A 15,003-nucleotide genomic window follows, 5' to 3' on the forward strand; every position below is an offset into this window, starting at 1 on the left:
TTAAAAAAAAAAGTTTTTAAAGGGACATTTAGAGTTTTTTACTCACCTAAATTAACAACATTTTTAGCCCAAAAAGTTGGGTCACAGAAGAACCGTACAACTCCATTGGACTGTGGGGCTGGCTCCAGTCTCGCCTTAAAGAGCTGGCGAAGCTGGTACATGATCTACATCCAATCGCACAAACAGAGTAAGGTTATTAAATTAATTATTATAGCTATAAAAGACCAACTAAAACCTTATGCGCATCTAAAAAGGAAATACTAAGCTAATGTTGTGGTCCTGGTATGTTGCTCTATGCCCACTTAGAGGTTATAAACTGTTATTAAGCGCAACTTGCCAACCTTCATCTTACATAACTTCTGTGTTCTTAAAAAGTTAACAAGCTAACTAATAGAAACTGGGATCTTCTTCAAGTAAAATTCATTAGTGTGTGTGTGCTAATGGTTTTGATGGAAACTACTTGGGTCAGCATGCTCCATGAGTGAATAAGCGAGTCTTATGAGAAACATACCGGCCTCTTGCTATAGAGCAATGCAGTGCTGCTGCCTGAAGTGATGGCCCAGTTGCAGAAGTTGAGCACATGGTGGATCTGTTGAGCCAGCTGGGTGGTGTCCTTATGCTGACCCATCAGCCTCAAGCTCCTCTCTTTGTTCACGCTCTGAATAAACATGGAGATTTGGTTAGCATTGCTGGACAAGAATCAGTGAATTACAAAGCTCAAAGTTGCCTCCCAAATGATCCCAAACCACATTGCACCTTGCCATGCAAGGAGGGCCCTTTGAATGTTTGTGGTTTGCAATAAGGAGAAACAGAATGAATCTGAACTAAAACCATAAAAAAAACATTAACAATTTTCAGCTGCTCAGGTTGAAAATATGGAAGGAATTCAATGACAGACAACTGAATATTAACACATAAAAAAGCATCAATGCTAGCATGAAAATTCAGACATTCAGAATTCAGACAGGTTTTCTGCCACTCATATTTTGTATTGCATGATTTTGGCGACATAACACAAGTAAAGCTTAAAATTACCAGATCAGATCATTTTATTTGAAGGGATGTGCATAAGACTGGCATGACGCTGTCATGAACATGGAGGAGTCTTCAATAGTATTTATGACTGTTGTCATTATGTGTCATTCGGTAAATAATAAAGCTTTTAATGGAAAGCTAACATTATTTAAAATGCCTTTCCTATGACAACTTGACATTAACCAAGACAAAAATGTCTTAGTTAACTGGAGGGAGTTCAAATACTTATTTTCCTCACTGTTGATGTCATGACTGTCAAGGTCGAGTTAGCATGACTGACCTACTTCCCTCACAGTTTTTAATTTAAATAAAACTTTTTCCTGCTCTTGCTATCTAATTGTGGTTGTGTTGACAAATTACTATCAAAGCACTGCGTCCCTTTTTCTTTTATACATCACCCATACATGTAAGATATAGCCTCCTTTGACAATTTGACAGCTAAAACTAATGGTAATCATCACAGCTTTTTGCACCACAGCAGGGAAATGGGGGTGGGGGGAGATCTCGTGCATGTGATGTGTATATGGTGGGCACAAGATAGTATATGGTGCGCGTGAGAAAGTTATTTTTTTTCCTTTTTTCTCCAATGTTCCTTAAGGGGCTCTGTAGTTTAAGGTTCTTATATATATATATATAAAAGCAAAACAACAAAAAGCTCCAAAAAATATATCAGATGTAAATTAAATATTAACTTCAAACATAAATCAAAAAGCATCTTCCTTCAAAGTGCAAAACTTTTGTATTTTTACCCAGTCTTTTATCGCAGCACTGTCATTAAATCTCATAAAGAGTGTCAGCTATGTTCCAATCTACTTAGATTTTAGCATTTAGAATTAGTGATTCTTAAGTTTAAAATAAGTTTTAGTACAGTCTTACCTCCAACTGCTGAAGTAACGCTTTTCCCTTTTTGTTGATTTCATTTATAAGAGTGAATACTGCAATCTTGATCTCATGTTCCACTTTTCTATGAGTCTCACCCAGTTCTTTTAACCTGTATTAAGTACAAAAAAACAACAAAAAAAAAACAAACAAAACACACACAAATTTATTCCATACAAATACAAGTCAAACACAAAATTGTTCAGAAATTGTGTAAAATAGATGTAGCACAGAGAAACCTGAACCCACCTGCTTTGCAACTGAGACACAGAGTAATGGACATAATTCTTTTTTTCCTGTAGTTTGGCCATGTTGGCTTCGATGATTCCTTTATGGTTTTGGAAAGCTTCTTCCAGAAACTGGTACCTGATCGAAGATAGAACAAAACCAAGTCACGATCAGGTTCAGTAAACTAAATTAACTTCTGAAGGCCTGTACATACTCTGCAGGAGCTGAGTTATCCTTACTTTCAGGGTTTAGAGAAAAGAAAAATGTTTTCCCACAATCTTGGCTTTTCCAGCAGTTCTGTACTTGGCTTGTTTGTAAGATAAACAAAATGTGTTCTAGCAACGTCGCATAAATAAATCCATTTGTCAGCACTTGTGTAGTATTTACAGGCCTTAAAGGTTACATGTTACCAGGAGTAAACAGATATGGACGTGAGTCCAAAAATGAGTCAAGGTTTTGTAGAGAAATATTCATAAATTCATTTTCTGGGAGGAGTGAAATAAATAATAATAATAATAATAATAATAATAATAATAAAAACTTAAGAGGGTTTCATGATTCCATGAAACAAACAATGCTATAGTTAAGTTTGATTTTCTCAACAATTTCACACTTGGTTTTTCTAGTGAATTTGCACGTTTTTCATTTCTATGGGGTAGAAAAACATGATGCCGTAGGAATTTAATGCTTATGCATCCACTTTCCAACATTTAATACTGTAAAAGAATGGGACTGCAACTAAAGATTATTTTAGTAATTATGGAATTATGTTTTTTTTGGAGAACTCTTTATGAATATAAGAGTTTAAAACCCACCGCGATCGCTCTGTTTGTACAGCTCTATGTGAACAGCAGGAAAAACTTGAAGTTGTGCTTTCAGATGCGAGTTTTTAAGGGAGCGGTGAGAATGATTTATCTCTGTGAACAAAGAATTATATGCAGCATTTACATCTCAACACTAATACACCAGTGGTTGGCTGGTGTATTAGTGGTTAACAAACCAGCGCTAACCTCATCATCAGGTTCAGTCACGGAGGAGCTTTCACGCTCGCCTCGTAGTCACGCATCACGCTGGCTTTATATGATATTATTATTATTTTTAGCATTATTTTTCTGGGTGCATGATTCAACAAACCATACCAAATGCCTTGTCCACTTAGTCAACCAGAGTTAATGCGCGCGGCCACACAAAGATCGGCAAACTCGTCCCATAAAGTTTGAGCAACACTTACTGTGGCGCTTCTTAAAAACTCAAGACACGAAATGGAAGAGCTACTAAAGCCACATTAGAAGCATTAAATTAAATCTCCCATTTGCTGTGCATCTCCACGCGCATTGCAGCGGATTTATTTCATAAAGCAGTTAAATCCGTGTGATTTAACTGGCAGACAAAGGCTGTATGAGGCCTTGAGCAGAACTTGACTTAGGGCCCCCTCTTGTTGCTAAAATCAACAACATCTCTAACAGCTTCTGTGTTCGATTTAGTGAAATCTGGGAGAGAGGAGTAGTTTAATTGGCCAACCTAAAAAGCAATAAGTTATAATTACAGTTTACTAATTTGTATTTGTGAACAAACAGAGCTCAAACTCAAAGATTAATAAACTCAGAGGATCAGATTGTTGCTATGGTAACAAAACAAACCAGCTATGAAGATTGTTCTTTGAACTTTTACAAAGTAAACTTGGCAGCCCCTTAAAATCTTACATTTAAATGTTAAAAAGTTTTAAATCTTTTAATTTATATGTTTACATATATTTATGTATGTAAATCAAATTTAGCAGCATTGATCATCTCAATAAACAAATGTTACATTTATATATCTGTGGTCTGTGGTAAAATATTAGTATTTATGGGGCCCTGAAGGCCTGGGGGCTGCTGACTTAATTTGGATTAAACAGAAGTGCAAATAATTTATATTAATTTTAATATTAAAATTAAATTAATTTTAATTAATTAATATCAATTTGCTGTTTTTAAGACTACCGTATTTTCCACATTATAAGGCGCACCTTCAATGAATGGCCTATTTTAAAACTTTTTTCATATATTCTATGCGCATTATAAGGCGCATAGAATAGACGCTTCAGTTTGGGTTGCCAATTTGTTCCGTACTCTATTATTACACATCCACATTTGTAAAGAAGTGGTCCCCAGTACTTTATATAGTAGGCTGCCCCAGTCATTGTTTCACTCACGGTGTTGGTGTTGCAATATTGTGCCCAACTGCTTTCTGGGTAACACAGACCAACCGACACGCTGCCGCCGCAGTCTCCGTCTCTCTTCCCCCGTCCCTCTGCCACCCTCCGGCTTTAAATGTATTATCAAACTTTATTAGCAAACCAGCGTTCTGACAACTATTCCAGCATGCACCGCGCACTTCTTCTACGGGGGAAAATGAAGTCGGCGGCTGCTTACCGTAGTTGCTAGACCTGTTGTGGCTCAATATTGGTCCATATATAAGGTGCACCGAATTATAAGGCGCACTGTTGGTTTTTGAGGAAATTGAAGGTTTTTAGGTACGCCTTATAGTGCGGAAAATACGGTAGTTGTGGGTTTAAATAGCATTTCACTAGCGATATATTCCCGTAACATAATTGCCCAGTAATATTTTTACTTTTCCTGTTTTCTTAGTGCAAAATGTATTTCAGTGCAAAAACATGATGGACCGCCTCGACGGCCCGACCACCATACTTAGCACGTTTTTTTGGGGAAACCTTGATTCAATTCCTGTTTTTAATATAAAATCAACTTTACTCTTACGGCTTTTTTGTTGTAAGAATGCTTCACAACGTTTTAGGCCCAATGTAGATAGAAAAAAAAAGAGAAAGTAGTACATTTTCTAGAAAAAAAACTTGGAAATTTTCTGTTTCAAAAGTGGAAAATTTCCAAGTTTTTTAGATTAATCTCAAAATTCCCTTGTTTTATCTGGCAAATGTTCAATTTTTGAAGCTCTGAAATGTCCTTGTTTTTTTCTAGAAAATGTCAAGATTAATAAAAAAATATTTTTTTGTTTTTTGGCAGAATTGTAACAACTGCCCTAATACGCAGTTGTACATTCTGTTAAGTACAATTCATTTGTAGCACAGGAAGCATTTGCAGCTAAAAGTTTACTTATAACATGAGAAAAGTCAAGAAGAAACAGATGAGACTAACAGTAATTCACTGCATCATATAATGCTAAGCTGCCGCTGCATCTTACTTGAACCTCCACTAGTGTTTTTGAGAAAATCCAAATTGCAAGTCATGGACTGTAATTTTTAAAAACTGGAAAAACAATTAATGCTCATATTTAATGCTGCCTTATAAATACAGCTTTTGTCTGAACGTCCTGACAAATGCAAATAATTTCCCCAAGCAAATTAGGAGGAAAAAAAAAATCTGCTTTATTAGCAGATTATAAAACAGATGTGTGCAAGAGCGTTGGCCTACCTGTGCTCCTTGTGCTCCAGAAGCTGACAGTCCCGACACGTTAGAGTGTCGCATGTCTCGCAGAAAAGTTTCAGAGGTTCCTGCCTGTGGATGGGACAGAAAACTGGCCTCTGTCCTGTTGTGTTGACAGAATCTGTTGAAACAATGGAAGGAAGACATTTAATAACAAAAGAAACAAAAAAAAAAAAAACACAAATTTTGAACAGCTGCTACACGCGTCACCTGATTGGACCAAACCAGACATGGCATAGAAGGAACACAAAAAAATGAATAACATGGACAACCGTTTTGTTTGCTGCGTCATTTGCGTAGGGGTGAGCATGTTTATCATTTATCGTGATACGTTACTTATGACAAAAATTTTAATTTGTTGTCTCAATAAATTCCAATTATTGTTGTTTAAAACCCACAAAACTGTCCGTATTGTCGGGAGGGTTATTTTACTATTTTGTCCACCTTTTGTTCAACGAGAGCATCAAAAAGCCAATAAACTTGATATGATTACATGCATTACTGTGTGCTGTAGTATAGTGACACAAATCACTTCTTCATGTGACTGTTGTCCTAAAGAAATACAGGTATGATGTTTTTCAAGAGTTTTTGTGTGGTTGCAAGTGCTGTGTTATACAGCCAAAGCCTTTTAGTTACTTAAAGTAACAGTAATAAATTGTTCTTATTGTCAATTGTCGTCATCACAATAGTACGGAGCCCTCCAGGGAACATGGGGAATTTTTTTTCTTTTGCGTTCCCTCGCAATAATCAACTGATCAGTTCATGCGGCATAATTGAATACTGTAAGCCTTTTTTACGGTGGCCGCCGTACTTTCTGTTTTAATACAAGCTTATGTAAGGTTTTTCCATGGACTATTTCTGAGTTACTATTGCGGGATAATCAGTCATCTTATTGTGTCTCTGTTGTGTTTGTCTGAATGGTTTAAAGGGCTGCTTTCAGTGCCGTTCCATCTGAGCCTTAACAGACATAAACATGCAGTAAATAAATCGATTTTCAATCAGTTTTCTGCACCAAAGAGTTAATAAACGTGTTCACTGAGGCTCTGTAAGAGCCATACGAATGAAATAAGTAATTATTGATATGACAGGAGCAGCGGCTTTGACACCTGGTGGTGGGCGTGTCGATGTGGGCGTGACTGTCATAAAGTATGAATGGGAAGGTTACTGGCTGCTGGCTCTGTGTGTATGAGGAAGCGGGTGAGTGGGGTGGTCAGTCCTCGCTAAGTTTGGAGCATGATAATCAAAATTAAATAAATCGATAATTGTGACAGAACAAAGAATAGGTTTGGAGTTGATTGATACACGGACAGATGAGATTCCCCAAGTTAACCCGGTGCTGCCCTCTACCACCATTAGTTTGCTGTGTTTTATAATAATAAAATGTGTTTATTATTATCAACGCTTTGGTGCAAAAAACTGATTGAAAATCGATTTATTTACTGCATGTTTATGTCCGTTAAGGCTAAGATGGAACGGCACTGAAAGCAGCCCTTTAAACCATTCAGACAAACACAAGAGAGACACAATAAAATGACTTATTACTCCGCGATAATAACTCAATAGTCCATAGAAAAACCTTATAAGCTTGTATTAAAGCAGAAAGTACTGCTTTAATAGTACTGATCAGTTGATTATTGTGAGGGAACGCAAAAAGTTTTGCGAGGGAACGCAAAAGAAAAAAAATTCCCCAAGTTTTATCACAAGTATTGTGATAAAACTTTAAATCTATATTGTCGAACCCTATTTTCATGGCAGTTTAGCGTCTTTTCTCACAATATTGACGTGACGACAGAACAAACATGGTCATCAATAGAAAATATTGCTTAAAATCTAAATGTGTCTGTGGTATGAATAATTTTGAGCATAACTGTTTGCAAAAATAATCAAAGATACAATGATTTTAAGTCTTTAGGTGTTCTTTAAAGTCAAAGTTGAAAACAGTATCAACATATATTACATTTTATAAAAACCATGATCTTATAGGCTCAGTCATCAAACCAAGAGTCCATCCGGGAAAAAATAAACAAAATCAAATTATGGTTCAACCCTTGAGGGTTTTTATGATAATCCACTCTGTAATAACCATGACATTATTTGTAGTGTCCAATAAATACTACCCAAAACATTTTCTGTCTCTGGCTTTGGGGAGTTTAGCTTCTAACTCTTAAGTGTTCCTACCGGACGCAGCATCGGCATCTTCCTTTGTACGGATTTTGTGGTCTTTGGTAATTTTCACTCTCTGATGGGCCTCCACACAGGTTTTACACAACCATTCTCCACACTCCACACAAAAGCCTACAGTCCCAGCGTTGTCTTCACAGCTTGTGCACACCTTAGAAACACAGAAGTAACACAAACAGAAAAACGCAAATAAGCGTTACAGCTTGTTCGGAAAAGAGCTGAAAAGAACTGAAGCATTCAGGTTGGGCAAAAGCGACTGTTTGCAATACCTGTGCAGCTTTTTCATCAGATGTGCTGGAAGCTTCCGTTGTGTCTTTGACAAAGTAATTGTCGATAATGTCACTTTGCTTGTAGTCCTGGTGGCAAACCGAGCACCGCATGACATTTACTAGAAAGAAAGAGAAAACATGGGGTTAAAGATCAAAGGACTGTTGCTCATATTCATTCACCCACTAAGATTTATTGACAAAATTTTTAAAGCAAAGCAGCCGACAGGCAGAACCGCAAGGAAACCAATAACCAGAGTTAATTCAATCGGCGCTGCTTCAAACAAAGGAACCCTTCAGCTGACTTTTTTTCTGGATTTCCATAATTTCCGTTTGTTGAACTGCTTTTAATGAAAACTCTTGGTGCAGTGGGGAAGGCCCGCTTATTCATGGGAGCTAATCGATTTAACTTCGATTTCCCAAAAATTCTATCTCATCATCCCTTGGCATTTTTATTAGAATATTAAATCACGCAGCCCATGAAAAAGAAAAAAAAACAATGTCTGCTTCGCTTAATTGTTTTATTCAACTTCCTTAATGAAATTAGAGAAATTAGAGGAATCTGAGCTGCAGTTACTGGCGCCAACGAATAATTAGTTTAGCGTTTTAACTTTGCCACCCAATTTCATCTGAGCAAGATAAATTGCAGGCATTTTAAAAATAATGCAAAAGAGATATTTTGCTCCTACTCTACCTCCTAAACCAATAAATCACCACCCCAACCCCCCAAACCTTCTGAAAAAAAAGGGGGAAAAAAACGGCTGGCCGTCTGTGGTAAGAACTAGTTCTGGCCAGTTTGAACTGGCTTACACTGGCTTGATCAGCACACAGCCGGTTTGTGTGAGAGCCAGCTGCATGGGTCCCCATGTGTGGTTAGTGGTGGAAGCAGCTGGACTGGGTTTAGGCTTAACCCCCCACCCTATACACAAACATGCACATATGTGTAAATAAACACATATGTGCCACCCATATGGGACCCCTCTCCATCATATTTGAAAATGTTGCACAAAATCATTTTCTCCAAATAGGATGTGGGTTGTGTTTACTTTAATTAAAATAAATAGAATACACACACACTAGAAATAGTTTGTTGGATTAAATTGGGGGAACTGAGGTTGTGTCCTGGTGGCGTTTGTTTTAGATGCCATAACCGGCATAAGGAAAAGCTGCAGGCCATAAGAGATGACCCATTAGGGTCTTCCAGAGATGACGGATATTGCAGTTCGTCGTTGTTTTGGTATTCCTGGCCACTTTTCATTTAACTAAAACAACATGGCGACCACACATTTTAGCTTAGGCTTTTATTAAAACCCATTTCGGAAAAGCATGAAATAAGCTGCCATGGGCTCGTTAGTGTTCAACGAAGCTATATTTTTTCTTTTTTTCTTTTACATAGCACATAAAAAAGGGACAGAACTGCAACATTACCACACACAACTAAAGCACTGATTAATTAATTGATTTGTCCAACTTTATATTTTTGTTTTTCAATCAACATCTCATTAGGACTGACACGATTAATCGGATTAATTGTGATGAACTGCTTACTGAAATAATCGCCAACTAATTTAATAATCGATAATAAATTGTCCAAATATCCATGGCAATAAACAATAATATTGCCATTTTGAGTCCATTTTCAAGCAGTATATTGTTAATCGCATAATAATGCAAGTTCACTCTCTCAAAGAGAAACAAACTTTAACTTTGAAAAGAACAAAACTGAACTGGTATATATTTTAAATATCCAAAATAAAACATGACAACCAAAAACAATGAAACTGTAATAAGAACCACATAAGCCTGTCACAATAACAAATTTTGCCGGGCGATTAATTGTCCCAGAAATTATTGTGATATACAATAATATTGTTATTTTGAGACCATTGTCAACTAATAGCATAAAAATTGTCTAACAATGCAAACACACCTGTCAGAGGTCAATAAACTAATTTCAAAAGAACATTTAGAAATGGAACTGGAGGACCTATTCAATATAAAAAATTGGGAGGGAAGTTTGGGGAAGAGGTTTGCATTAGTCACTGTTCACATTCAAACCCAATAGATGGCAGAGGCCAACCCCCCCAGAAGATACTGCCCTGGGCGGTTGCCCATGTTGCACATACCAGAAACCGCCACTGCACCTTAGTGATCGTCAATATGATGGTCCCCAAGCAAACAAACCATCATCGGTGCATTTTAGGTGCAGATATGCTGGTTGTATGTATTGTTTAGTTGCTGCTGGTTTACACACAGCGGCTCCACAGGTTCCGTGGTTCACTGCGGTCATTCAGTTTGAATGCAAAGCACTCCCAGACTGCAGCTGTCATGTTTGGCTTCTATACCTGCGTTTCCCCGGTTCACTCTTCCTCACCAGGTGTTAAGTTACGCTCTGTGGTTGGAGACCTGCAACCCGGTCTGAGGTAATTGTCACATGGTGATGACTGGAGACCGCACTGCTCCGTCTCTATTCAGTTCTATGGAGTTTGAGCGGTGAGGCAATAGACGACCTTTGTCTGTAAATATATTTTACCCAAAACTCTGCAAATAGCATAGCTGTAGCTTCACCCAGTTCAAATTCAAGAAAGGAATGCTACGTCATTTGATTTTAGGCAATAAATGTTTATTTTGTCATTTTAAAAGTAAACTGAAATATTTGCATTTACTAATGTCTTTATGATATTGCATAAATAAGGCTTTCTTTAGTGGTTACATGACAAATTTTATCCAATTAATGTATTGTCAGAGTAATTGATAAAACAATGAATAAATAAAGTAAGTAATAAATAAATACATTTCAAATAGGAATAAGATCTAAGAATCAGAAATGGAAAACTTTGCTTGTTTCACCATATTGAAAAACATTTTTGATAGATTTAGACTGAAACTGAATGAACAAATTAAGCTCGTTTGTTTTTTTACATTAGGTAAGGATATGAGAAATTATTGGTTCTTGACCTTTCCTCACCAGTTCAAATTAAGTATAACTAACAATTATAATGTCAGCTGCCTAACAAATTTACATTCTGCTCTCAAGTGACCTGGATCAAACAGGAATAATCTTTGGTTCTTTTCTGCCTGAAAAAACATGAAAGATGAAATAGAAATTAACAATCCATGCAATCTGAAAGTAAACAGTCTCAACCTCAAAATGGACAACGTCGTCATTGTGTTTTGTAATTACTACAAATTCTGTTAATGTGTCACTAACCAGATGATCTAGGTGTAAATGAATCAATAAGTTGCTAAAAGCTCTGACCCAGGAAAGGACAGAACAACCTGTAATCCATTATGTCAAGTCAGGTTAATAAATGCTCTAAACCCGGTTACTAAATAACCTACTATTGAATGATTGACTATTTCCCTCAGGAAAATTCAATAACCAATTTACTGATATTACTTATAAAAGACTGGAATGAGATGGAGGGCTGCAAAAAAATATATATATATGCGAGTCAATTTCATCTCTGTAGATGAGTAACATTTAGCGTTTTTTCTGAAATCAAGTAAAACTAACAGCTCAGAGATGCTGATTTACAAAACCATTTCTGTTTAAAAGGGAAAGACTAACATATTTTCTCAATATAACAAGTTTAGATGATTTGTAAAGCCAAATGTGATCATTTCAGCTAGATCCCCTCTTATAAAAACAATGTTATTTAAATTCAAAAAGGCAAAATGCAGTTCAGAAATCGCAACCCATGAGATGAAAGACAAATGGGAATAGTCATCTCAAACAACAGATGGCTTGTAGAGTTGGGGGTATTCAGTTGGGACTTTATACTCCCAACTATAAAGTATTTTTTACCTCTTTGTAAAAAATACGAAAAGGTAAAAGATAGATTAGGTTTTTTTTTCCTATTATATGCCAGCTCTAATCAGCATCAGTATGTCAGTGACTGCATTTTTTTTTTTAAACTTCAGATATGAGTTACTGTGTTAACAGTACAACAAAATCAACACTTAAAACACACATTGAAGGTTGGGATTAAAATAGTTGAATTGATGTACAATTCATGAGAGTGAATTCACTAATTTAATGTAAAAAAATATATAAAATTTTACTCTTGGTTGAAAAAGCATTACATTTAGGCAGAAATAACAAACACAAGACTCCTAAACACTTCCGATGGTGCACCAGCTGAACTTCTGCTGGCTGACTCTTTGGACTTTAGCCAAACAGCAGTCATGCTTTCCAACAACGCACCCGCCTCATAGTTTGATCTGTGCATCAGCTCAAATCTGTAGAAACACTGGGTCATAAATGTAGAAAAGCAACAATCTGAATTTTTCAGGCAAAATTTCTTGCAGGATATTTGAGTGGTGGTAGTTTTGAATATATTATTTAAAACAAAAGACCAACTTACACATCAATGGTAGATGTGTTAGCATAAGCTGAAAATGGTGGATGTTTTTCTGCATTTAAACTGGGCAAATTTTTTACATTTATTTTATTTTTTTTACCATTTGTCTTGTACATCACAAAATCAATACAGGGAAAATTGGCTGATTCCAAAGAATGACTTATTGACTGCTGCATCTCTCAGCAAATTACTTTGCACTGCATAGAAAAAAGAACTAAAGCTGTAATACTGATACCATGGCTGGACAACAGAAGCAAAACATAAGATATGAAGAGTACTGCTCAATGCTACCATCATGATATACTAATTAGGCCATGCGCAACAAGCAATAAATCAATTAACTGCATCATTGAAACGAGCTGAATAATTTCCAACTGCATGATTTATTGTCTCTCTGTTTTCTCTCTCTACCAGAAACTGGATGATAAAAGTCTGGTAACACTTTATTTGAAGGGGGTTGTCATGACACTTTCATAAACATGACACCTGTCATGAACATGAATAAGCCTTCATGAATATTTATGACTGTTGTCATAAAGCGTCATTCGGTAAATTATGACACTTTTAATACAAAGTTGACATTATTCAAAATGTCTTTGTTACGACAACTTGACATTAACCAAGAAATCATTACTGATATAAATTTGTTCTAAAAGTATTACTGATTGCACTTTAAAAGTTAGGTAACTTTATGTTATTAAAGGTAAAGTTTAAACAGTAATGATACCGAATGACGCTTTATGACAATAGTCATACATATTCATGAAGGCTTATTCATGTTCATGACAGATGTTATGTCATGTTTATAATAAAGTGTCATGACAGTCTTATTCACCCCCTTCAAATAAAGTGTTACCAAAAGTCTTCAGTCAGGAGCAACCAACCCTTTTTGAGATACAATTTTGTGCACAGAGAATTCATAATTCATTTTATTTGTAGTTTCAGTTGTTTTGTTTATTTTATTTTGGATATTTAAAGTATCTTCCAGTTCCAATGTTAAATGTTCATTAGAATTTAAGGTGTCTTGATCTTTGAGAATGTCTTCTTGCGTTATTATGCCATTGCCATTACATTACTTGAAAATGGTCTCAAAACAACATCATCACTAAAAACTTCTGGGACAATTTATTATCCAGAAAAATTTGCTATTGTAACAGGCTTAGTAATACCAATAATAAAGAGGGTTTTTTGCCTTTCTGCTTTGGGCTGATGGTAAACAGACACCAAAAAATGAGTATTCAATCCAATTACTGGCTGGACTTTATACTCCCAGTAGTTGGGAGTATAAAGTTCCAGCTGAATACTCCCAACTACAAGCCATCTGTTGTTTGAGATGACCATTTCCATTTCAACAACAAAAAAATGTATTTAAAAGGTTGCTTCCACCTGACATTTGGTATTCCTAGCTGTAATATTGTGATGAGTTGATCCCCGTACTAGTTCATCTTATAGATTTATTTTTTTAACAAACTCATTTTTGGGTGAGACTGAAATCAATAACATCAGCAAGCATAATATAGTAGGGACCGGTATGCCTAAGGTCGTCATCATCTGTTGGCAGAAATGCAATAATCTCAGTTATACTGTCAATAGTAATCTAATCATTTGCAAATAATCTTTTATTTATTTATTTATTTTTACATCAGAATTTGTCATTTAGTGAAGGTGTAATCCCCCACAGAGCCTACCATGCTGCCATGTTTCTATGTGGTCATCGTGGGCTACATACTGGGAGCTCAGGATGGGAAAAACCTGGTTTAAATGAAAGCCAAGAGTAACCCCTTTACTATGATACCAAACACTATATTATAGACTTGTGACAATGCAAATACCATGAAACTAAACAGGACATGCACCAGTCTCAAAAAACAGAATTTGTCCAAAGGGGTTGTTAACTTCATGAGCTCATGATTCAGCTACCATTTTGGAAGGGCTATCATACCAAAATATTAACTAGAGACATGTATATTTTCAAAAAACACGGATAGACTTTGCCACCCTGAAACGGACCAAAATGTGAAATTTAGGTCTCTGGCCCATGGACTGTACCTCTCTACCTTCAGAAGCTTTACTTGGGGATCAGATAACCATCACCAAAAATAATACATGCACAGGGAGCCTGAATGCATTTTTTGAGGTCTAGACAGTTCTTAGAAATATGCGTACAGAAGCTGTAAAAACCAGTCATTCCAAATAGATTATTTAACAACGAATCCAACATTTATATGTACATAGATTTAGAATTTAGAAACAGATTTACCCGTTTCTACACCTGTTGCCTGATAATGCTCGAGTTGTGTGATCTAACCAACTATTTGGAGTCACTGCACCAAAGCAAGGAAGGGAAAAAAATATTACTAATGACCATGACATTTGCCACAGTTTATTACAATACAATCAATCTAAAATTTGATGTGTTTTGACGGCACATCGTTGGATTTGTTTTAATCATTGATTAAATTAAAATCAGCCATAGCAAAAAATAAAGTAGCAAAATCTTTTCAATGGGAAGGTGAGAATATCTGACGCGCAATCTAACAGAAAGCACCATTTGAAACAGATGTCATTCTCCAAATCCTCCGCAGCTTAAAGTTCCCTACAGGCCTGGCT

General features: G+C 36.1%; 1 protein-coding gene across 4 annotated transcripts in view; it reads right to left on the reverse strand.

Annotated features, from left to right (window-relative positions):
* trim33 (tripartite motif containing 33) overlaps positions 1 to 15,003 on the reverse strand; it is a 35,140-nt gene that overhangs the window by 19,435 nt on the left and 702 nt on the right. For all 4 annotated transcript variants that reach the window (XM_008413027.3, XM_017305933.2, XM_008413026.3 and 1 more), the window contains exons 2-8: positions 8,033 to 8,151; positions 7,761 to 7,914; positions 5,571 to 5,703; positions 2,164 to 2,280; positions 1,912 to 2,026; positions 512 to 658; positions 47 to 164 (exon numbers count right to left, since the gene is read on the reverse strand). In XM_008413027.3, the coding sequence (XP_008411249.1) occupies positions 47 to 164; positions 512 to 658; positions 1,912 to 2,026; positions 2,164 to 2,280; positions 5,571 to 5,703; positions 7,761 to 7,914; positions 8,033 to 8,151 (903 nt within the window). The remainder of the gene's footprint in view (positions 1 to 46; positions 165 to 511; positions 659 to 1,911; positions 2,027 to 2,163; positions 2,281 to 5,570; positions 5,704 to 7,760; positions 7,915 to 8,032; positions 8,152 to 15,003) is intronic.

The sequence above is a fragment of the Poecilia reticulata genome, chromosome 7 (assembly GCF_904066995.2).
Source record: "Poecilia reticulata chromosome 7, P_reticulata-male-v2, whole genome shotgun sequence".
In the NCBI taxonomy this organism is placed as follows: Eukaryota; Metazoa; Chordata; class Actinopteri; order Cyprinodontiformes; family Poeciliidae; genus Poecilia; species Poecilia reticulata.